This window comes from Alosa alosa, chromosome 22, assembly GCF_017589495.1.
Source record: "Alosa alosa isolate M-15738 ecotype Scorff River chromosome 22, AALO_Geno_1.1, whole genome shotgun sequence".
NCBI classification, from domain to species: domain Eukaryota; kingdom Metazoa; phylum Chordata; class Actinopteri; order Clupeiformes; family Clupeidae; genus Alosa; species Alosa alosa.
Genome location: NC_063210.1, coordinates 28,119,737 through 28,145,640, shown reverse-complemented (window position 1 = coordinate 28,145,640; position 25,904 = coordinate 28,119,737). Strand labels below are relative to the sequence as shown.

At 40.5% G+C, this 25,904-nt stretch overlaps 1 protein-coding gene and 1 long non-coding RNA gene across 2 annotated transcripts; both read right to left on the bottom strand.

Moving 5' to 3' along the window:
- Positions 1-134: 134 nt before the first annotated feature.
- mapk3 (mitogen-activated protein kinase 3) lies at positions 135-22,204 on the bottom strand. Its single transcript, XM_048233426.1, has 9 exons — positions 21,737-22,204; positions 19,764-19,946; positions 14,453-14,642; positions 9,042-9,158; positions 8,581-8,695; positions 5,006-5,137; positions 3,868-3,977; positions 3,647-3,774; positions 135-203 (listed from the first exon to the last, which is right to left on the bottom strand). The coding sequence occupies exons 1-8, from the start codon at positions 21,946-21,948 to the stop codon at positions 3,655-3,657; spliced, it is 1,179 nt and encodes a 392-aa protein (XP_048089383.1). The 5' UTR covers positions 21,949-22,204; the 3' UTR covers positions 135-203; positions 3,647-3,654.
- Positions 22,205-24,966: 2,762 nt separating this feature from the next.
- Positions 24,967-25,840, bottom strand: LOC125287550. Its single transcript, XR_007192377.1, has 4 exons — positions 25,748-25,840; positions 25,508-25,636; positions 25,206-25,297; positions 24,967-25,093 (listed from the first exon to the last, which is right to left on the bottom strand). It is a non-coding gene; the product is annotated as an uncharacterized LOC125287550 (long non-coding RNA).
- Between the last annotated feature and the right edge of the window lie 64 nt (positions 25,841-25,904).

The following is a 25,904-nucleotide window of genomic DNA, read 5'->3' as shown; positions in this document are numbered from 1 at the left end:
AAGCACAGAAAGACTGACAGAAGAATACTAAAGAGATGAATCAGAGGTGTGTGTGTGTGTGTGTGTGTGTGTGTGTGTGTGTGTGTGTGTGTGTGTTGTCCATGTCCATTCGGTCTTGTTGTCTGCGTGGTTTCTAGTTGCGTCTTGGTTCTTGGTTCTGGTTGCTGTAGCTTGGTTGGAAATGTCAGCCTTGAAGCCCCTCACTGTAGGAAGGAAAACAACAGTGTCAGGCTGTGTGTGTGTGTGTGTGTGTACAGAGTCCCCCCAGCCTTGAAGCCTCTCACTGTAGGAAGGAAGCAACAGTGTCTCAGTGGAGCACATCAGTTTGAATGTCTGTCTGGTATGGCCTGTGCAGATGTGTATAGTATAAATTAGTGTAGGATAGGATATATGAGCATGCAGTTATAGGATGTATGAGCATGAAGTTAAAGGATATATGAGCATGCAGTTATAGGATATATGAGCATGAAGTTAAAGGATATATGAGCATGAAGTTAAAGGATATATGAGCATGAAGTTATAGGATATATGAGCATGTATATGAGCATGCAGTTATAGGATATATGAGCATGCATATGAGCATGCAGTTAAAGGATATATGAGCATGCATATGAGCATGCAGTTAAAGGATATATGAGCATGCATATGAGCATGCAGTTAAAGGATATATGAGCATGAAGTTAAAGGATATATGAGCATGAAGTTAAAGGATATATGAGCATGCATATGAGCATGCAGTTAAAGGATATATGAGCATGAAGTTAAAGGATATATGAGCATGCAGTTATAGGATATTTGAGCATGCATATGAGCATGCAGTTAAAGGATATATGAGCATGCAGTTAAAGGATATATGAGCATGCATATGAGCATGCAGTTATAGGATATATGAGCATGCAGTTATAGGATATATGAGCATGCATATGAGCATGCAGTTATAGGATATATGAGCATGCAGTTAAAGGATATATGAGCATGCAGTTATAGGATATATGAGCATGCATATGAGCATGCAGTTATAGGATATATGAGCATGCAGTTATAGGATATATGAGCATGCAGTTATAGGATATATGAGCATGCATATGAGCATGCAGTTATAGGATATATGAGCATGCAGTTATAGGATATATGAGCATGCATATGAGCATGCAGTTAAAGTGGGGTTTGGCACGTGGGGGACGGTGCAATGGGGGGAAATGAACTCAACATATTGAGTATCGTGGTGTAATACTTTTTTGGACATGAATTGCTAGTTTCTTGGTCACCTCTGTCAGTCAAAATAGCCCCCATATTGACTTGTACCGCAGTACCTAAACTGCACTGGGACACAGCGCCCCCTAGGGGGGTCTTATGCTCCCCCGTAAGAATATTGTGTATATTTTAACATTTAAATGCATCAATGTGGTGCACTTTGAAAAAAAAAAACATCTGTGCTGTAGCCAAAACTGTTTTGCACTTCAGAATTTTAAACATGCACACACAGGTCACAGGTGGAATAGTTATGATGATGATAGCCTTTTTACACATTAGTAAACTTAAGTGTACATTTCAGCACTCCATGAAATCATGCAGAAGTGATCACCTGTGTTGTTCAGCTAGTTAATCTGAGACAAGCTAGTTATCTTGGTCATTGTAATGGCTATAGATGAGCTAGCTATCTTGGTCCTTGTACTGGCTATTTGTAATGGCTATAGATGAGCTAGCTATCTTGGTCATTGTAATGGCTATAGATGAGCTAGCGATCTTGGTCCTTGTACTGGCTATTTGTAATGGCTATAGATGAGCTAGTTATCTTGGTCGTTGTAATGGTTATAGATGAGCTAGTTATCTTGGTCATTGTAATGGCTATAGATGAGCTAGTTATCTTGGTCATTGTAATGGCTATAGATGAGCTTATAGATGAGCTAGTCATCTTGGTCGTTGTAATGGCTATAGATGAGCTTATAGATGAGCTAGTCATCTTGGTCAGGCTATAGATGAGCTAGCTATCTTGGTCATTGTAATGGCTATAGATGAGCTAGCTATCTTGGTCATTGTCATGGCTATAGATGAGCTAGTTATCTTGGTCGTTGTAATGGCTATAGATGAGCTTGGTCATTGTAATGGCTATAGATGAGCTAGTTATCTTGGTCTAATGACTATAGATGAGCTAGTTATCTTGGTCATTGTAATGGCTATAGATGAGCGTATAGATGAGCTAGTTATCTTGGTCGTTGTAATGGCTATAAATGAGCTAGTTATCTTGGTCATTGTACTGGCTATAGACCCTTTCAAGAGAGTTCCATTATCAGCATCATAGTTGGCCCCACAAGGCTTCCTTTTTAACATTCCATATGTTATCTTAATGCAGAGGAAGTAGATTGGGGCCCAAATAGAACGTTCAAGCATTGTTTTTGTTTTTATTGTTGAAAGGGTCTATAGATGAGCAGTTATCTTGGTACCTGTATGCCTGTGTTTATCATTATGAGTGTGGAATGTGTGTGCGTGTGTAAATTCCTCAGGAACCCTGGTAGTTATCCTGGAAGTGTGTATAGTACTATATGTATGTTGCTAGGTTACGGGGACGCTGGCGAGACACGCCGCTCCGTCTGGCATTATGTTTTTGTTTGTTTTTATGTAATGTTCGTAATTTTATGTAATGTTCTGTTTATTTTTTGTATTTTTTGTCTAGTTAAATGTTGTATTCTCTCTTTATTTGCGTTATTTTGGGTAGTTATTGTGTTATTCTTCCTTTATTTGCTGACAAGTCTGTTGATGCTGTGACGTTAAGTTAACTTAACGTTAAAGTCCATTGGGCTGAGGACCTAGCCATGGCTAGCGTTGGCATTTGTCCTGGGCCTCTGGTGTACTCCATCCGTGAGCGGCTGCGCTCGGAAGGGGATTTCTCCGCTGCGACCACTGGATTGACCTGCGAGCTGCCATGCTCTGCTGCCTGTAGTCTGGATTGAGTAGGCTAGCGTTAGCGTTAGAAGGAAGTTTGAAGAACTCTGGCGACAGCGATCTCACTGAACAACAAGCGGTTGCTGTCAATGTTCACCAAGTTGCTGATCTGTAGGATCACCTCGACTTCAGACTGTTCATTGCTTCCAGTGCTCTCCAGACTGCCAGGAAAGCGTTAAATCCTCGGGTTGGACACAGCTGTGCGCCTTCATCATTGCCCTTGGACTCTTCAGCCCGGTTAACTAGATGCAACCAACTGGACTAACATGAGTTTTCTTTTTAAAATGTCTTAATTATTTATTTTATTATTTGTTTTTGTTTGTTTTTTTGTTTCCATCTTGAATGTTTCACATGTTGTATGTTTCGCGTGTAGAAGTGCAGCTGGCGATTACGCCTCCGTTTTGTTTTTGTTTGTTTGGGTCTTGTGTGTGAAGCACTTTTGTTGCACTTTGTGCATAGAAAAAATGCTCTTCGTGTTTGTCTGTAAGCACTTTGTGCTCATTGCTTGAAAAGTGCTATATAAATAAATATTATTATTATTATATATATATATATATATATATATATATATATATATATATATATATATATATATATATATATATATATATATATATATGTGTGTGTGTGTGTGTGTGTGTGTGTGTGTGTGTGTGTAAATCCATCAGGAACCCTGGTAGTTGGCCTGCATGTGCATAAATACCTCAGGATTCAGGAACCCTGGTAGTTGGCCTGGAAGCGGGCCGTCTCCTCAAAGATGAGCTCCTTCAGCTTCTCCTTGGGCAGATCATCCAGCTCCATGTTAAAGGTGAAGGGCTCCTCAGCCACCGGCTAAACACACACACACGTCACAAGTCACAAGTGTTAGAAAGATCCTAATCCCTGATATGAACCGCACGCACGCACGCACACACACACACACACCTCATCAGTGGGGTCATAGTACTGCTCCAGGTAGGGGTGGGCCAACGCATCTTCCACTGTGATGCGCTTGATGGGATTGAAGGTCAACATACGGTCCAGCAAGTCCAGAGCTGATGGACGACAAACACACACACACACACACACACAGGTGTTAGTAAGGTCAGAATACAACAGCGCAATTGTAGCATCACTACTAGGAACGATTACTCGATTAACTTGAATATTTCGATTACCAAAATGATAGAGGCAAATTCTCTGCCTCAAGGCTTCGTTTAATTCCTATCACTTGCATTTTGTGGCTTGCAGAGCAGAACTTGTATACCACAACAGCACGTCAACGATGATTCAACATCTAAGCCTAAAGCATCCAGTTGTTAACACCAGCTCACCAAGTGTAGCAACGTTAACATTGCTGTTAGCTGATTTAATGTGTTAGCTAGTTAGAACGTATGGTATTTATAGTGATTGCTGTTAGCTGATTTAATGTGTTAGCTAGTTAGAACGTATGGTATTTATAGTGATTTAATGTGTTAGCTAGTTAGAACGTATGGCATTTATAGTGATTGCTGTTAGCTGATTTAATGTGTTAGCTAGTTAGAACGTACGGTATTTATAGTGATTGCTGTTAGCTGATTTAATGTGTTAGCTAGTTAGAACGTATGGTATTTATAGTTATTGCTTTAGAACGTATGGTATTTATAGTTATTGCTGTTAGCTGATTTAATGTGTTAGCTAGTTAGAACGTACGGTATTTATAGCGGCTGTAGCCTGATGTCGTGAGTCGATATGATGTTAAGTTGTGGAAACTTTAAGTAGTAGTTCTTCTGAAGGAAATTCAGTATTGTGGGCACAAAAAAAACTGCATTGTACTGCATAGTAGCCTGTACTGTAATTTACTGCAGAAATTCACTATTTTGGACATGAAGATACTACTGTACTGCACTGTATTGTACTAGGCCTAAAAGAACTGCACTGTGCAGTAGAACTGAATAAGGTGCAGTATAACTGCACACACACAATTTGAACATACACACTGTTGAGACCCTTAGTGAAGTTCTAAATGGACACACTGATCGTCCGTCAATTGTAACCTTGTTGTCGGGCTTGTGGTAGTGTGTGTGTGTGTGTGTGTGTGTACCCTTGTTGTCAGCCTTGGGGAACAGCTTGTTCCAGGGGATCTTGGGTTTCTGGGGCAGAGACTGCAGGTAGTTTCTGGCCTTCATGTTGATGATGCAGTTCAGGTCCTCCTGAGAGGGGGAACCCAGGATGCCTGCACACACACACGGCCCACGCACGCGCACACACATACGCACACACACAGACACACACGCACATATGAAGAAGAGAAGTCAGGTATAGAATCCCATCCCATATTCAGAACAGAGCTGTTTGCCCCACCCCATATTCAGAAGAATCGACTTTAAATATATAAATGTATTTGTAGGGAGAATTCGGTTCTCATTTCAGTGAACCTGCTCATCAAAAGGGGGGAAAAGTTTAGTTGAATTCAGCTACATACACACACAGGGCTGGGATGGTATGGATGTTTTCTTACCGCAGTCGGAAAGCTAGAAATTACCGTGGTAACTTTAGACAGCAGCAGTAACTTCAAAGATCACTGGACCAAATGCTTCAGACATAAGCAGTTTATCAACAAGGCTATCACGATTTTAGAACTGTTACATTCATGACGCTTATACTAATGTTACAACGGTAGGCTATCGCACGTTTTAATGGCTGCGTCAGGTTGTAACAATGGTAGGTCCTAGGCTAGCCTAGGCCTACATGTCGCTGTTTTGAACTGTGAAGTTTTGAAGTTTTGAAGTTTTGATGTATGAGTGGTGACGAGCTCAGACCCTTGTAGAGTCCGCGTGACCCATGATGTTGCGGTAATCGCAGTACCGTCCCAGCCCTACACACACACACACACCTCTGAATTCAGCTGCTTACACACACACACACACACACAGACACACATCTCTGAATTCAGCTGCATACATACACACACACACACACATCTCTGAATTCAGCTACATACACACACACATACACAGACACAGATCTCTGAATGCAGCTGCATTCACATACACACACACACACATCTCTGAATTCAGCTGCATACACACACCTCTGAATTCAGCTGCATACACACACACACACACACACATCCCTGAATTCAGCTGCATACACGCACACATACATTTCTGAATTGAGCTACACACACATACACAGATCTCTGAATTCAGCTGCATACACATACACACACACACATCTCTGAATTCAGGCTGCATACACGCACACATTCTGAATTCAGCTACATACACACACACACACACACACACATTAGGGGTGGGCTATATGGACAAAAAATAATATCTCGATATTTTTTGTGATTTTGACGATAACGATAATTAGTCGATATCCTTTAAAAAATATTTTTTGTTAAAGTCTGAGTTACTTTACAGCTCATTATTTATGAATAGCATCATTACAATAATAACCAATAACCTAACCTGTGACTTTTTAACCAAATCAACCAATGCATTGTCCACTATGACACATTTCCAATTCTGCCCCACTTGTGTGTGTGGCAATGACATGGTCTAGCCAACTACATAAGGGAAGATGGAATAGGCCTAACAGTTTCCCCAAGAGAAAGTCTGAAGCTGAAGTTCCTTTCAAACCTTTACATAGGATTCACTGTAAAACTAAGAGCAAACCAACAGAGTAGCCTACATCTCAGTTATTTCCTTCTATGTTTTGTTTTAGAGCAATTCATATTAGGCTAGCATTCCAAGTTACAGAATAGAAACTAATCGTTAGCTTATGGCTAATGTATATAGAAAATCCCATAGAGATGCTAGCGGTTAGCATAATCTGTAAGCGTAGATATTTAGAAGCGAACTTCAGTCTATTTACAAAAGAGTTACATGAGAATGGTTATTTGTTTTACAACTGACTATTAAAATCATAAAAGGCTAATGTTTTCTCTCCATATAATACGTGTAGGAAAAAGCTGACTGTCTCATCAATGCTACTTGAACAGAAGTAGCTGCATAAAAATCCCAAATTAGGCTACTCTTTCGCTGCACAAAATAAACATTAAGTCGTCGTGGGACAACATTGTGACCCACTAGTGATCACGTGACACTTCTCCCGCATAGCCTACCTCCTGGGAATGTATGAGTCTTCAGTGCGTGATTTCGAGTGTTTTTTCACCATAAGTTATGGTTATGGTTATGGATTTAGCAGACGCCTTTGTCCAAAGCGACACATAAATACAAAACAACATAATAATATTTAAAATTGAACAGGGAACAGATTAGAATGTAGGTCAAATATAATAAGGAGAATAGTTATAATACACAATAATATCAATTCAATCAATAGCCTAATAAAAAGCAATGTAAAAAAGGGGAAAGGCAATAATAAAACAATAATGTCCATTCAATCAATAATATAAAAACAATGACAAGACTACATGTCCTATAGGCCAAAGTGTGAGATTTAAATTTAATTCTGGCTACTATAGGGAGCCAATGGAGAGTAACTAGGAGAGGAGTTACATGTGTCCTCTTTGGCTGATTGAAGACCAGGCGTGCTCCAGCATTCTGAATCAGTTGTAATGAAGTAATTTAAATACTCGATAATGTCAATTTGCACATTGTTAAAACAACAATCACGATATTATCGCAGACAATATATATCGCCCACCCCTAACACACATACACATCTCTGAATTCAGCTGCATACACACATTGGAAAAGTCGGAAGTCGGAAAAACTAGTTAATTGCCCTTTACATAGTAAATGATTAAGCTAGGGCAGTTAGTTAATTGCCCCTTATTCAGTATGTGGTTAAGCTAGGGTAGTTAGTTAACTACCCCATACCCAGTATCTGATTAAGCTAGGGTAGTTAGTTAACTATATCCAGTATCTGATTAAGCTAGGGTAGTTAGTTAACTACCCCATACCCAGTATCTGATTAAGCTAGGGTAGTTAGTTAACTATACCCAGTCTCTGATTAAGCTACAGTAGTTAGTTAACTACCCCATACCCAGTGTCTGATTAAGCTACAGTAGTTAGTTAACTACCCCATACCCAATATCTGATTAAGCTAGGGTAGTTAGTTAACTACCCCATACCCAGTATCTGATTAAGCTAGGGTAGTTAGTTAACTATACCCAATATCTGATTAAGCTACAGTAGTTAGTTAACTACCCCATACCCAGTATCTGATTAAGCTACAGTAGTTAGTTAACTACCCCATACCCAGTATCTGATTAAGCTACAGTAGTTAGTTAACTACCCCATACCCAGTATCTGATTAAGCTAGGGTAGTTAGTTAACTATACCCAGTATCTGATTAAGCTACAGTAGTTAGTCAACTACCCCATACCCAGTATCTGATTAAGCTAGGGTAGTTAGTCAACTACCCCATACCCAGTATCTGATTAAGCTAGGGTAGTTAGTTAACTATACCCAGTATCTGATTAAAGAGCCCCCAGAGTGTAGCACTGTAGTTAGTCACTTGCCCCTTACCCAGTATGTGATTAAGCTGGGGTTTTTAATAGTTAGTTAATCGCCCCTTAGCTGGGGTAGTTAGTAGGTAGCTAATTGCCCCTTACCCAGTATGTAATTAAGCTGGGGTATTTAATAGTTAGTTAATTGCCCCTTAGCTGGGGTAGTTAGTAGGTAGTTAATTGCCCCTTACCCAGAATGTGATTGAGTTGGTCCAGATAGTGTTTGCCAGGGAAGATGGGTCGGTTGGACAACATCTCAGCCAGAATGCATCCCACTGACCAAATATCAATGGACTTGGTGTAGCCCTGCGGTTAGAACACCATTAGAGAGAGGGAGAGAAGGAGGGAGGGAAGGAGGGAGGGAAAGAGAGAGAGAGAGAGAGGGAAAGAAAGAGAGACAGACACACACGTTCAAATGTGGTTGTTTTCTATGAAAACGCTTTACATGCACTTCAGTATCCCGGATCAGGATCAGGAGTTTGAAGTGTCCCAGTTTTGTATTTGCGCACACATACACACACACACACACACACACCACTGACACTGCATATGCTAAATGTGGGCATACTTTAGTGAGTGTGTGTGTGTACCTTGGAGTTAAGCAAGATTTCTAAAGCTTGGTACTAGCGTTTGTGTGTGTGTGTGTGTGCACCTTGGAGTTGAGCATGATTTCTGGAGCGCGGTACCAGCGTGTGGCCACATACTCCGTCAGGAAGCCAGTGTGGTCATGCTCTGGATCGGCTATCCTTGCCAGGCCGAAGTCACAGATCTACACAGAGAGAGAGAGAGAGTTGGTGGTGTGTGTGTGTGTGTGTATTTGAATATGTATGAGTGTGCGTGCGTGTATATGTGCGCGTGTGTATGTATGTATGAGTGTATGTATGAGCGTGCGTGCGTGTATGTGTGTGTATGTATGAGTGTGTGCGTGTATTTGTGTGTGTGTGTGTGTGTGAGTGCGCACGCGTGTGTATATGTATGTATTAGCATATGTATGAGCGTGCGCGCACGCGTGTGTGTGTGTATGAGTCAGGGATGGAAATTAAATATTTTTTCTACCTGCCACTGTGGCTGGTGGATTCCAAAATCTACCAGCCACTCTACTTTTTTACCAGCCACTAGAGAAACGGCATGAAAATGTGATATCATGATAATAGTAGGCTACCCAAAATGATCACGGTAATCAGCATTATTGCAATACGACTAAAATGTGCTGAGTTTTGCCCTAAACCTACCAGCTGTCCTCCAAGCACAGTAGCAACAAAACTAAAAGGTCAATAGAACCACATTCATATGCTATAGTGTCTTGTCATAAAAGTGGTGTGGCTCCTTTAAGACTCCGTTTCTGTGAGTTCTGGAGCATCCTATAATCCAACCCTCCAACTTGATCTAACTATAGTGTACATCATCTGATTTAAATATTTACAGGTATCAAGGCTATATTTAACATTTAGCATTTATTTTCTATTGGCCCTTTATGAAATCATGCACTAGATAATTTAAGCACAGCTCATCTTTAGAAACATAATATGCATGCTTAGCATTTTTGTGAAACTACACTGAAAAACTCTGGTTGTACAGTTATGTAAAGCCCGATATTGTTACCATTTATTTTGTATTTGGCCTTATAAATGTATGACAAAGCCCAAAGTTGGAACCCGTGTAGACATTTGCTTCAATTTCAGAACGGGATTACTCTGGGCGGCTATAACTTGTATAAGGGAATGCTTTACACCTTTGTGTTCGGTAAGTTCTGCTGTTTATTCTGATATCGGTTTGTAATTCCTTGAATATAGAAAAGTTTGTGGGATATTCCACCCACGGCCGAATGGGTGTGGAGATGTCAGTCTGTCTGCCTCATAGGTCTAAATAGCCTTGTGTGGCGTGTAGCGGGCAGTTAAAAATAGCTATCACGGAGCCAATTCAAAGAGAACTATTTAGGTGAGAATATTAGCCTGTGAAGATATAGCATGAATCCACAGATCTCACTAGATTTATGTCTATGCAATCATCCTGGAAATAATCTAGCAGTGGCACATAGAAAGCATAGTGACAGTTTCTTAATGGTAGTGAAGTGAAATTAAGGCTGCACCAGTGCCTATAGGCTATGCTGCGGTGGCGGCTCACTCACAGTTGTGGAACTTCAAATCCGGCAGGATTTACCCTTATAGGCTGAAGTAGCGTTAGGCTACATGATCCCTACAGACACTTTCTTATTTTTAACTTACCGTCAATAAGTATGTAGAAAGTGAGCCGGATCTGACAATTTGTAGCATGTTGGTAGCTCTACCACGCCACAGTGGCTGGTAAATTGTGCAAATTCACCCTTGGTATACAAAAACTACCGCATTTCAAAGGTGGAGGTGGTTAATTTTCCATCCCTAGTATGGTGTGTGGGTGTATGAGTGTGTGTGTGTGTGTATGTATGTATAAGTGTGTGTATGTATGTGTGTGTGTGTATGAGTGTGGTGTGTGTGTGTGTGTGTGTGTATGTGTATATATATATGTATATATAGCGTATGTGTATGTGTGTGTGTGTGTGTGTATGTATATATATATATAGCGTGTATGTATGTATAGCGTGTGTATGTATATATATATATATATAAACGTATGTGTGTATGTATATATATATATATATATATATATATATACGTGTGTATGTGTGTATATATATATATATATATATATATAAGCGTGTGTGTGTGTGTATATATGAATACTTATAGAGTATTATGTATATATATATAAATGTGTATATATATATACTTATATATATATATATATATAAATATATGTATATATATATATATATATATATATATATATATATATAAATGTGTGTGTATATATAATGTGTGTATGTATATATATATATATATATATATAGCGTGTATGTGTGTGTGTATATATCTGAATATATAGTGTGTGTGTGTATATGAAGTGTGTATATGTATGTATATAGTGTGTGTGTGTGTATGTGATAACCTTAGTGTGTGTGTGTATGTATGAGTGTGTGTATGTATGTATGTATGTATGTATGAGTGTGTGTGTGTATGTATGTATGTATGAGCGTGTGTGTATGTATGTATGAGCGTGTGTGTGTGTATATATGTATGTATGTATATACAGAGCATGTGTGTATGTGTGTATATATAGATATATATATGTATGTATAGCGTGTGTGTGTATATATATATATATATATATATATATATATAGGCGTGTGTGTGTGTGTGTATGTATGTATGTATATATGGCGTGTGTGTATTATATGTATGAATATGTAAAATTAATGTGTGTGTATATACTTATAGTGTATATATATATATATATATATATATATATATGATGTGTGTGTGTGTATATATATATATATATATATATAGCGTGTATGTGTATATATATATATATATATATATATATAGCGTGTGTGTGTGTGTGTGTATGTCTAGATATGAAGTGTGTGTGTGTATATCACGTGTGTATGTATATATATATATGTATGTATAGAGTGTATGTATATATATGTATAATAGCATTAATAATAATAATAATATATATATATGAATATATAGATGTGTGTGTGTATATATGAAGTGTGTATATATATATATATATATATATATATATAAATAAATTAATAATATGTGTATAATATATATATATATAATATGATAATATTAATATTATATATATATATATAAGCGATATTAATATGTATATATAATGATAATATTAATGTGTGTATGTATATATATATATGTATGTATGGCGTGTGTGTATGTATGTATAGAGTGTGTGTATGTATATATATATATATATATATATATATATATATAAGTATATATGTATATATATATATATATAAGCGTGTATGTGTGTATATATATATAGCGTATGTGTATCATGTGTATGTATATATATATATATAAGCGTGTGTGTGTGTGTATGTGTATATATATATATATATATATATATATATAAGCATCTTACGATAATATTAATAATATATATATAATTATAATTATTATATTAATAATATATAGAGATGTATATATATGATATATATATATATATATAAACATATGTATGTGTGTGTATATAGCGATATGTGTATATATATAAGTATGTATGTAGCGATATGTGTCAATAAATATATATATATAAATGTGTGTGTGTGTGTGTGTGTGTATGTATGTATGTATGAGCGTGTGTGTGTGTGTGTGTATGTGTGTGTATGTATGTATGAGCGTGTGTGTATATGTATGTATGAGCGTGTATGTGTGTGTATGTGTGTATGTATGTACGAGTGTGTGTGCGTGTGTGTGTATGCATGAGCGTGTGTGCGTCTGAACGTGTGTGCGTGTGTATGAGCGTGTGTGTGTGTGTGTATGTATGAGCGTGTGTGCGTATGAACGTGTGTGCGTATGTATGTATGTATGTGCGTGTGTGCGTATGAACGTGTGTGCGTATGTATGTATGTATGTATGTATGTATGTATGTATGTATGTATGAGCGTGTGTGTGTGTGCGTGTGTATGTGTGTGTGTATGTATGAGCGTGTGTGTGTTTGTGTCTTGTATGTATATATATATATAAGCGTGTGTAATATATATATGTGTGTATGTATGAGCGTGTGTGCGTGTGTGTGTGTGTGTGTATGTATGTGCGGTGTATGAGTGTATGTGTGTATGTATGAGCGTGTGTGTGTGTTACCTTGAGGTCACAGGTGGTATTGATGAGCAGGTGTGTGTATGTATGTATGTATGAGCGCGTGTGTGTGTGTGTTACCTTGAGGTCACAGGTGGTATTGATGAGCAGCTGTGTGTATGAGTGTATGTATGAGTGTGTGTGTGTATGTGCATAGTATGAGTGTATGTATGTATGTGCGTGTGTATGAGAGTATGTATGTATGTATGTATGTATGTGCGTGTGTATGAGAGTATGTATGTATGTATGTGCGTGTGTATGAGAGTATGTATGTATGTATGTATGTATGTATGTATGTGTGTGTGCGTGTGTGTGTATGTATGTAATTTATATGATGTATGTGTATAGTGTATGTGCGTGTATGTATATGTATGAGCATGTGTGTATGCGTGTGTATGGCGTATGCGTGTATGTGAAATTGTGTGTGCTGTGTGTGTGTGAACGTGTGTGCGTATGTATGTAGAGTGTGTGTGTGTGTGTGATGTATATATATATATATGGCATGTGTGTGTGTGTATGTGTATATATATAGCGTATGTATATGTATATATAGCGTATATGTGTGTATATGTATATATATATACAGTGTGTATGCGTGTGTGTATACATAGCGTGTGTACGTCTGAAGCATGTGTGCGTGTATAGCGTGTGTGCGTATGTGTGTATATAGCGTGTGTGTGTAAACGTGTATGCATGTATGTATGTATATGCGTATGTGCGTAAACAAACGTGTGTGCGTATATATATGTATGTATATATATATAGCAACTGTATGCTTATGTATATAGCGTATGTGTGCGTGTGTATGTGTGTGTATATATAGCGTGTGTGTGTTTGTGTGCGTATGTATGTATGTATGTATGAGCGTGTGTGTGTGTGTATATGTGTGTGTGTATGTATGAGCGTGTGTGCGTGTGTGTGTGTGTGTGTATGTATGTGCGGTGTATGTGTATGTGTATGTATGCGTGTGTGTGTGTTGCCAGGGTGCAGGTGTTGATGAGCAGGTGTGTGTATGTATGTATGTATGAGCGCGTGTGTGTGTGTGTTACCTTGAGGTCACAGGTGGTATTGATGAGCAGCTGTGTGTATGAGTGTATGTATGAGTGTGTGTGTGTATGTGCATAGTATGAGTGTATGTATGTATGTGCGTGTGTATGAGAGTATGTATGTATGTATGTATGTATGTATGTATGTATGTGCGTGTGTATGAGAGTATGTATGTATGTATGTATGTATGTATGTATGTATGTATGTGTGTATATGAGTATGTATGTGTGTGTGCGTGTGTGTGTATGTATGTATGTATGTGCGTGCGTGCGTGTGAGTATGTATGTGTATGTGCGTGTGTGTGTACCTTGAGGTCGCAGGTGGTGTTGATGAGCAGGTTGGAGGGCTTGAGGTCGCGGTGTAGGACGTTGGCCGAGTGGATGTACTTCAGGCCGCGCAGGATCTGGTACAGGAAGTAGCAGATGTGGTCGTTGCTCAGCTGCTGCGTCTTCAGGAGTTTGTACAGGTCAGTTTCCATCAGGTCCTGCACGATGTAGCTTCACACACGCGGTCAAGGACACACATACCACAGCACCAAAGCCACACTACCTCTCTGTGTATGTGTGTGTGTGTGTGTTGAAGGAGATAATCTGTGTATGAGAGTGAGTGTGCACAGGACACATATCTCCTATAATCCAAGATAGATTTTCTTCAAGTTGTTTTTTCAGGTTTTTGAGCGTTTATTTTAACAAATGACATGGACAACATTATTATTTCATCCACATATCCTTATGCACGATGCATAACAACGCTACTAAGTTAACATAAATGAAACACAGTGAGAATCAAGCAAGCCTGCAGGCGTCCGCGACGCTTAAGTGACAGGCACTCAATTCCACTTGCACAGCACCAGTACAGTGTAATGACATGAAAAAGAAGTTTATACATTCTACATAGTAAGAGCTCACTGGTAAGCTTTCATTTTTTGTAATTAATTGTAAATTATAATTTTCTGTTGTGTGTGTTGTGCCATTTCATTTTTGTTTCATTTCAATTTCTAATAATAATGTTAGTAATAATTACCAATAATGTAAACTAGATGTACATGAGCGGTACAAAATATGACCGCCATGTGATCCGGTATTTTTCCACAAAATAAGTCCATGAAAATAAATATTGAGCAGCCTTGTTTTTTTCAGTAAGTATAGCCAGTGTGGCTATTCATAATTTCTCCAGACATTAGTATTAGCGTGTGGAGTTATGAGTAAAAGTGGAATGCCACAGGTAAAAGTAATTGAACACGCCTACTAAAATTTCTTAAATACTTTGTGGAAAAGCCATTGTGTGTCTGGCGGGTGTGATTTGTATTCTTTTTAAACAGATAGTCTTTATTGAAGATTCAGGGTCCCGCGTCCTGATGGTAACTTCAAAATTGTTCAATTGGATTAAAATGAGGCCTTGAAACTCAATTAAAGTTTCCTTTACAACAGATACTTTGGATCATTGTCTGCTGGAAGGTCTAGCCACGTCTCTATACTCATCTCGTCCTGGTGGATGGCAAAGAATCTCCTAGGAAAAATAAGCTCTGTGAAACTTCCAATATGAGAATCTGCCAGTACTTTATGAGATGAAAAACAGCCCCACCTTGGTACCTCCTCAAACCTCACTGTTAGTATGGTATTCTTAGGGTGCACAGTGCCATTTCTCCTCCAAATATGGTGTGTAGTATGCAGTGGCGTCATTAGACCCTGGCGTGGGCCTATGGCCCCAGATCCTCTGGGGATAACCCGGATCTATGGGCCGTCAACAACAAAAACTCTAATCGTGAATTAAATAAATAGCCCGTAGAAGAGACTTGTGTTTTGTGTGTCCATTGTGTGCATTAGCAGCATAAAATCTGGCGTGATCTGGGCAGTTTTAGAATCATTTTGTTGCAAAATGTTGCAATTTCAATTATCCTCTCGCTATTACGCATTGCCTGTTTGGTGCTTTTACTAACTAGCCTTGAAATAAGTGTACAGAAGGACAAATGGATATTAGAAGTTTCTTTAGAGAAAAAAGGCCAGAGCAGGGACAGAGTGGAAACTCACAGTGTCATCATCTCCTGCAACAGGGAGGACATTCGATCAGCTCAGTTTCAATATATGTGATTTTATTTGAATCACATGCGCAGAATGGTAAACCAGCCTCGTTTGAGGCTTCAAGCAATGCATGTTGGAAGCGATTTTGACAGAATGGAACTTTTCTTTGGGCAAAAGTTTGTGTGATACACAACCAAATGCATTGCTTCAAAGCACCATATAGCCCATTAATTGAAGGGATGACGCCAAATGTTTATCCCGAGATCTAACGCCACACCTGTGCACTTGACAGAGGTGCATGACGACAAGTTTATTCTACAGGCTATTTTAATGTCATATTTTTGTGTTGTGTGTGTGGTGCACTTTGGCAGAGAAGAGACGCTCTCCTTACAACGGTCTTTAAACATCAAAATATTCAGAATGCCGTGGACGCGAGTCATTACAATTGGCCTTCCTTTTCATTCTCAAAGTAGGTTAAAATTGCATGTTCACTCAGTCCGATTAAATCTCAGGGGAGAAACCCCAACCCCCAGACAAAGCGCGAACTCTTAACTTCTGTGCTCTAGCCTCAATGTTTTAACATAGGCTAACGACGCCTCTGGTAGTATGACATCCAAAAGTTAATATTTTCTCACTTGACCAGAATACATTCTCTCTCAGTATTTCATAGGTTTGTCCAAATGTTGTGTAGCAAACTTTCAACGAAGTTCGACGTGTTTTTCTTCAGTAATAGTCATGCGGGGTGAGTGTGCATAGAGGCCATGAGGTGGAGTGCATTACCTATGATTTTCTCTGTAACAATTGAACCTGCTGCCTCCAAGTCTTTCTGGAGCTTTCTCCAAGTGGTCCTTGGCTCTTAGGCTACACTTCTGACTATCCTTCTGACTTCCTGGTCAGAAATATTGTGAGGAGATCCTGTGCATGGCCGATTGATGATGCAGTGATGTTCCTTCCACTTGCAGATAATGGCTCCAATACTGCTTACTGGATGATTCTTAAGTTTTGAAATGCATCTGTAACCAGTTCCACTGATATGTTTTGCAACAATAATGTTGCAAAGGTCTTGGAAGAGCTCTTTGCTTTTACCCATTATGAAATGTTTCTTGTGTGACACCTAGGTAATGAAAAACCTTTTTATAGCTCATTAATATGTACTAATCCATCTTATATTAATTTGCACAGATATGAGGGATAATTACTCTCTAACTGCGTATAGATTTTTTTGCTCATAACTCTACTTATGGACATTAATGTTTGGATTTTTTTATATGTGTGGATTACCTAAGTTAATACTAATGTCTGGTGAAAATTTCATGCAAATAGCCTCACTGGAAGTATACTTACTGAAAAAAATGCTCAATACTGTGTTTGTACAAGTGTTCAATACTTATTTTCCCCGCTGTATATGATTCTAACTGTCTCACTGGATTGCATTATGCACACTCAATTCTCACTGGTATCTGCTAGACAACAAGTACCAAAACATGATAGTTCATAGATTTCACATGTAAAATACATTTTATACAACCCCACCCCCATCTTGCCTGTTCATAATTCTGAGAAATTCTTTAATTGTGTGCATGTGTGCATGTACATGTTTATGTTTATGTTTGTGTGGGTGTGTGTGTGTGTGTGTGCGTGCGTGCGTGCATGTGCTTGTGTGTGTGCCTGTGTATGTGCCTGTGTGTGTGCATGTGCATGCATGCGTACATATGTCTACTGTGTGAGTATGTGTCATACGTATGATTACTGCGAATGTAGGAGGGGGGCTACAAATCAAAACGAAAAACCATGGTTCCATGCTATCCATGTGGGGCTACATGCCCACCAAGTTTCTGTGGTACCCGATCTTCAGTGACCGGAATCCTTTTGACGGAATTGGCCATGTGAAAAAAAAAAAACATCTGACTAAACCTATATGACCGCCGCTTCGCATGAATAAATCCTGTCCAGTTCAAGTCCTGCAATAATCATGCTTTGAGTTTGTAAATTATACTTTTTTTCACAGCAGATGCCTGTGTTGATGGTTATGTCATATTTGTAACTCTCAATCTGTTAATTTTTTTTCGACAAAATCCAAAATCCACCAGAAGTCAGTCATCATTTAAGGAGAATTTTTTTTTCAACATTTTCTTTCGGGGTGGAGGGGTGGTAGCTTCCTACGACTAACAGCAACGCTGCTGGAAAAGGTTCTAGGTTCTAGGGGAAACACTGCATTTCTTAACACCAGGGTCCTGGGCTCCTCTAAGAGGATCTTAGGCGGTTTCTGTCCACTAGATGGCAGTAGAACCCAAATAGACTTGATGTTTACAGTTTTTTTCCCTGAATCCCTCCACACTGGCACCACCACCATCTGTAGCATTTAAACGCAAGCGTGCCAAACTCAGTTAAACGCAAGCGTGCCAAACTCAGTTAAACGCAAGCGTGCCAAACTCAGTTAAACGCAAGCGTGCCAAACTCAGTTAAACGCAAGCGTGCCAAACTCAGTTAAACGCAAGCGTGCCAAACTCAGTTAAACGCAAGCGTGCCAAACTCAGTTAAACGCAAGCGTGCCAAACTCAGTTAAACGCAAGCGTGCCAAACTCATTTCACATTCTCTGCTTTACACACCGTTTGGCATTTTAAAAGCAGGGCTGTTCACCCTTAGGTGACGCTTACTTCATGACATCATCACACCTGCAGGGTATACTACGAAGCACGTTAGACATATCTAGGCTACACAAAGCCTTGACTCAGGGGTATACGTTAAGTGATACTACGATAGCAGTTATGTGATATATTTGTCAAACGAGGCTTTCAGCTCAGATCTGTGTGCGTTCTTGGTGTTGGGATTACGTTGCCAATTGTGAAACGTGGAGACGCACAAGACCGCCTCTATTTAAAAACAATAACTTCTGCATTTATGAGCGATAGCTTAATCTACACTGCGATCATTTTTTGTGTCTATTCTATAACAGAGTGGCATATTTGCACGCACAAGACTGTTAAAGCGCCTGCGATATCCAAAATGTTTGGAGAGGCGGAGCTCCTCCTGTAAGATATATGACAGAATCCTACACGTGAGAACTTGGTTTTTCAAGATAATTAATTGGTCAGTGTGCGGTAGTTTTACACGATTTGAGCTATAACTTAGCACATAACCTCCTCCCGACCAGGTTTGGTTGACAGCATAAGATGCCATGGTGATACAGCGACACTAAAACAGATCCACTTTCCTGTCACAGCATACCCTAGCTTTGAGCGCAACATACCTCGCTAACCCACTAATCGAGATTCGTAGTACACCCCACAGGTCATCCTAGCTCAACTCACTGATGTGGATGAGTTGTTTTTTTATTATTATTATTATTATTATTATTATTATTATTATTATTATTATTATTGCTCAATTTTTGTTGATTTTGTACATTTGTTATTTTGTTACCAGAAGCTAAGACATGTTTGTCAACATGACACTAACGGTGGGTGTACTTCCTATTTAGTCCATTAAGAGGCGCTGTAGAGAATCATGTACACTTGTACACAACTATATATTCTTTTCCCTTCCAAAGTGAAGGACACACACACCCACACACACAGGTGGAGCGTTAAGGATACACATCTCTCATGTAGTCGATGCGGCGGGCGCGTAGGATGTCGTTGATGCCGATGATGTTCTCGTGGCGGAAGCGGAGGAGAATCTTGATCTCGCGTAGGGTGCGTTGACAGTAGGTCTGGTGCTCGAACGGGCTGATCTTCTTAATGGCCACCCGGATCTTATTCACGTTATCAAACGCCGAGCTGAAACACACAAACACCACCTCTTAGCTTAGTGTGTGTGTTTGTGTGTGAGTGTGAGTGTTTATGGGTGTGTGTGTGTGTGTGTGTATGGTGATCGAATGGCCTGATCGTCAAGCTTCATGTGAGGAAGGGGGAGATGACTGTGTTTATTAGTGACGCCTTGGGGAAGGGTAGGTGTGTGTGTGTGTGTGTGTGTGTGTGTGTGTAGGGCAAGGTACAGGAGGAGTGGTCAGGTTACATCACTGTTCCACCCACTACTGAGACTTCTTATGGTGCACTTATGGTCCCCCAGACACACACACACACACACACACAGATGAGGGTCAGGGTGTAGAATCTGAATAGGCCTCTGTATTATCCCCACTCACTGCCATGCCTTACATACCTACACAGAGAGAGGGGGGGGGAGAAAGAGAGACAGAGGGCAAGAGAGAGAGAGAGAGAGAGAGAGAGAGAGAGAGAGAGAGAGAGAGAGAGAGAGAGAGAGAGAGAGAGAGAGAGAGAGAGAGAAAGAGCTAGAGAGAGGGGGAGAGAGAGAGAGAGAAAGAGCTAGAGAGAGGGCAAGAGAGAGAGAGGGCAAGAGGGAGAGGGAGAGAGAGAGAGGGCAAGAGGGAGAGAGAGAGAGGGGTGGTGAAGGGAGGACTATATCCTCTGTATGGTGATTGTTGAACCAAAGAGTAATTGTCAGAAATCTCCCTGAAATGACCCATTCTAGAACAAACCTCGGTCTGTTCCGTTTGTCACACGTGCACATACACAAACACAAAGACCTGTGGAAACAAACAGCCAAACATCTCCAAAAATTACATAAAACTAAAATCATTTCTACAGCTGTATAAAGCAGCAACGTTTGGTGTGGTTACATGTAGATTTCAAGTGACGAGACGTGTGTGTGTGTGTGTGTGTTAGGGTTATTACGTGCAGGCAACCAATCATGAAGGAATTGCATAGATGACTAGCAGGCGAGCATAAACCCACAGGCCCCGACACAAAAGGTTTCAGATTAATAGCTGATCTTATTGCACCACAAACTGACTTGAGCTTCATCCTTGCGCAGTTGTGCAAGCAAGGAGAATTAACCAACTTCCTGTGGCGAAAGAACGTGTCCAGTTGATAACCACCACATTCTATCTACGAACGACACAAATATTTATAAACACCGCCGAGAGTGCGCGCGAGGAGAGACACTAGGCAGGGTTCTGTGGACCGAACGCTGCTGCGCAGTAAACTCAAACACTTCCTGTATCAAAAAATAATTTGGCAACCTCTTAACCACGCCTATTTAGCCGTGGAGTAACATGAGCATTACTACTAGTTAGCACCTTAGCATGCAGGCAATGGCCAAATCAATCAGTCACTTGTTTACACATACACATTTCCCTGCCACTTAAAACGGTATGGCGAGATCCGATCACCACGGTGGACGAACGGGCAAGATGAAAACGGGGATTCGGTCCGTGTGCGAACCAGCTAACTTAGTGAGCTAGTTAGCGGACAGGCATCAACATGACAGTTCGGTGGCCAGCTAGCTATTTTCGCTAGCATTTAATGGATGCTTTCCTTGCAATCTGTTGCTGTTTACATGACACCGAGTACAGCAACAACCCTTTGGGAAGATGCTCCATGAGGTTGCGAAATAACGAGCATAAGGCCCTTTGCTAATGTTTACATCCGCGTCTTCCGTCTTTAAGCCTGGATAGGCTGCTAACCAGCCAACACCTTTTTAGTTCGACAGACAGATCTGCGATTTTCAAGATGTGAACAAACACAAACACCATTTCCCCGCTTACCAGACCATCCCGTAGGCCCCTTCCCCGATGTACAGGAGGTCGGTGTAGCGGGGGCCAACATCGAAATTCTGTCCTTTCACCGACTCCAGGCCAGGCTTGGATCCAGCGGCTCCCGTCGCTTCCCCGGGCGCGACCGCTCCACCGGCCCCGGTGGCGCTGTTATTCGAGCCTGCGGCTCCGGCCGCAGCCGCACTGCTGCTGGAATCCGCCATGCTGCTCTACGGCGACGGCCTGTTTTCGGTAGCTACGGCGGGGAGGGGGTCCCGGTGTGTCTCGCAGACGGAATGCAGACTTACTAGCAGCGGGATGAACGCGGTTTCTTTGGAGGGTTCGCTTCGCTGACAGTGGAAGAGGAGTCGTGCGCGGGCCCCTCTCTCTAGCGAGAGTGAGTGTGTATGTAAACGGATTCCGTACGTGAACGCGGATCCGTCTTCAACCTCAGGGCGTGTGCGCGTGCTAAAGTGATCCAAGCGTGCATGCTCGTGGTGAGAAGACAGTGCCCGTGAGTGGGCGTGTCCGTGCCAACCCCGAGTGGCCAGCTCGAGTTTCCTGCAGAGGGGGGGGGGGAGAGAAGATAGATCGAGAAAGAGAGAACAACTGCGGGCAAGGCCATCTGCCTGGCTGATGCTGTTGCTCATATCATGGTGGTGACTATACCAGCATGCCCATCTTATAAACAGGCCTTAGTTTTAAGCCATCAGTGTCTCACTAACATTGTCCAAAAGACTGGCTATCAGTGTCTCCGTAAGCATTGTCCAAAAGACTGCTGTCTCTGTTAGCATTGTCCAAAAGACTGGCTAGTGTCTCCGTTAGCATTGTCCAAAAGACTGGCTTGTGTCTCCGTTAGCATTGTCCAAAAGACTGGCTAAGTCCCACATAGCAAAATTTGACCGGCCCACCTCTGGCCCACTACCTTGCTTCAGGGTAGTGTGAGTGTTGGCCCACTTCTGGCTTGGTCCCCGGCCCAAAAATGGCCCAGTCACTGATAACTGACACTGTGTGAATTTGCTGTGTGAATTTGCAGGTGTGGCCCACACACAGTAAAATGACTTATTGAGTGTTGGCTGAGTGTCGGCTGGGTCCCCGGGCCTGTACTGGCCCACACACTATAAAGCTGATATGCTGAGTGTTGGCTGAGTGTCGGCTTGGTCCCTGGGCCTGTACTGGCCCACACACTATAAAACTGATCTGACTGAGTGTTGGCTGAATGCCGGCTTGGTCCCCGGGCCTGTACTGGCCCACACACTATAAAACTAATCTGACTGAGTGTTGTCTGAATGTCGGCTGGGTCCCCGGGCCACATGTGGCCTATTAACTACCAAAAGTACTTGAAGATAAACAGAAATCCAGAACTAGTAATTAAAAGCACAAGCTACTTTTATTAACAAGTTTACCAAACACAACCTTGCAAATAAAACAAACATTATACAAGCTTAGTTAAGTTTAACCAGTTAAAATATACAAGCTACTTTTATCTACAAAAATCTACATCTTTCATTAAAAATAAACATTTTAAAATTATATAATGATTCAAAGAAACATAGTTAAACATTTACAGAAATATTCTCTCTCTCTCCCTCACTCACATACACACACTTTTCTCTAAAAGAGTTATTCCATTGTCAGTAGTTGTGGGTTGAGTTAAGTGTAGTGTTAGTGCTTTAAATTCTGTATTTTTGTACCATGTACCATGACCTACTCAGCTACAGACACGCACACACACACACACACACACACACACACTCACTCTCAAAGTATTTTTCAACAGCAGCAGCCTTATAATAATAATAATAATAATAATAATAAAGCTTTATTTGTATAGCACCTTTCATACACAGAATGCAGCTCAAAGTGCTTTACATTTGAAGCATGTAACACAATAATAGTCAGTCAGTCATTATCAATCACTTTTCTTTGCTGTTTATGTTTTACTCAGCAACATATCAAAAAATATAGAAAATGACTTCATAAGACTGGCAGCCTTAACCCTCTTACCCCCACAAGCACGCCATATGGCAACTGTGGCAAGGAAAAACTCCCATATTCCAGGAAGAAACCTTGAGCAGAACCTGACTTAATAGAGGAGCCCATCTGTTTCTGGCAGGCTAAGCCCCCAATAGTAGCAGATGTAGAATAATCTGAAAATGTAGTCTACAGGATAAGATGAGTTAACTAAAAGCTTTCCTGTACAGGTATGTTTTCAGATCTTTTTAAAATATTTACTGAACTCGCCTGCTTGATGTACAGAGGCAGGGTGTTCCATAGTTTGGGGGCATAATGGATAACGCAGCTTCTCCACTTTGTGGAGCACTTTGGGTAATGCGATTAAAAGATTAGAATTAGATGATCTAAGTTTCCTTTGTGGTTGATAAGATATTAAAAGCTCAGAGATATATGAAGGTGCTATGCCATTCAGAGCTTTGTAAGTAATTAACATAACCTTAAAATCAATTCTATAGGAAATAGGGAGCCAGTGCAGTTCAGCCAACACAGGGGTGATGTGTTCTCTCTTCTTAGTCTTAGTTAAAAGTCTAGCCGCAGAGTTCTGTATGAGTGCCAATTTCTTTAGATGTTTTTGGGAAGACCAGTGAAAAGTGCATTGCAGTAGTCTAACCTGCTAGTGATAAAGGCGAAATTAGTTTTTCTGCATCTTGTTGAGTTAAGAAGGGCCGCACTTTGGCAATGTTTCTCAAGTGGAAATAGGCTGTCTGAGTAACTTTACTGATATGGGGCTTAAAACTTAACTCTGTATCTAGGATGACACCGAGCCTTGTTACTTTTGGTTTGACCTGGTGTGCCAAGTTCCCCAGATTACTAAGAATAATATCTCGCTTTAGTTTTGGTCCAACCAGAAGTACCTCTGTTTTGTCATCATTTAGTTTCAAAAAGTTTTTGCTCATCCACTGATTAATGGAGGTTAGGCATGCAGTGAGGGAGCAAAGGCCATCTGGGTTAGTTGGCTCCACAGAGATATACAATTGGGTCTCATCTGCGTAGCTGTGGAGGTTTACGTGGCCTTTGCCACCTGCATACAATTGGGTATCATCTGCGTAGCTGTGGAAGTTTACGTGGCCTTTGCCACCTGCATACAATTGGGTATCATCTGCGTAGCTGTGGAGGTTCTTTTGCCACCTGCGTGGGTCTCATCTGCCTTGTGGAGGTTTACTGCATTTGCCAATTGGGTATCATCTGCGTAGCTGTGGAGGTTTACGTGGCCTTTGCCACCTGCATACAATTGGGTCTCATCTGCGTAGCTGTGGAGGTTTACGTGGCCTTTGCCACCTGCCTTCTCTTTCTGTTCCGCTTCGCTGCTGCCTCCACCTGTTTCAGCAGCACCAGCAGCAGGGGGTCTCCAAACTGCATTAAGGTGTAGAAGAACATATATTACAAGATCATTATGAGGTCTAAAGCAAGATTTCAACATGTCATTTGTCAGAGAAGTTCTATTTGTCCACTCAAATATACTTACTGATAGCCACCTCAGCTCTCTCAGTTGGGGGTTGGTCAAAGAGTTCTTTCCATCCATCCTTCTCAATTTGAGATGCATGGACAGCATGTAATCTTAGCAGGGGGAAAAAACATTAAACTATTTATCCTTTACTGTCTGACAAAATATTACTAAAGTCTTGCGACTCTGCAGCTGTCTTGGTAACACCTCCCTGGTAGTTATTTTGGGCAAACAAGACATTGTGTGGTTGTTAAATTATAATTTATTACCAATGACAATTACCAAGCGCAAGAGATATTTGTCAACACATACTGTATACACACCTGAAGCACAAGAGCTTGTTGACTTCCTTCACAAGAGCCTTGTGGGTGCTCCAGTTGGCCATGCAGTCAACAGTGCATTCCCCACTCCTGTTCTTTTCCGACATAATGGATGAGGCAAACCAAAAGCATCTAAAAATTACACGTCAAAAAACACAGGCCTAGATGAAAGCTGATTCCTATTATTTGGCTCATCTAAACAAAAATGTATTACAAATTCTATTAAATCAATGTACAACTTACCAAGAACTCTTCATGTCTCCTGTTTAACTAACACAAGAAATGGTTCACAAATGTAGCCTTCTTCATCCAAAGGATTGCAGGTCTCTGGTCAGTGTTGCCTGGATTCAGAGGTGTACATTTAAATTAGTTATAGCCACAATTAGTAGGCTAATGAAGG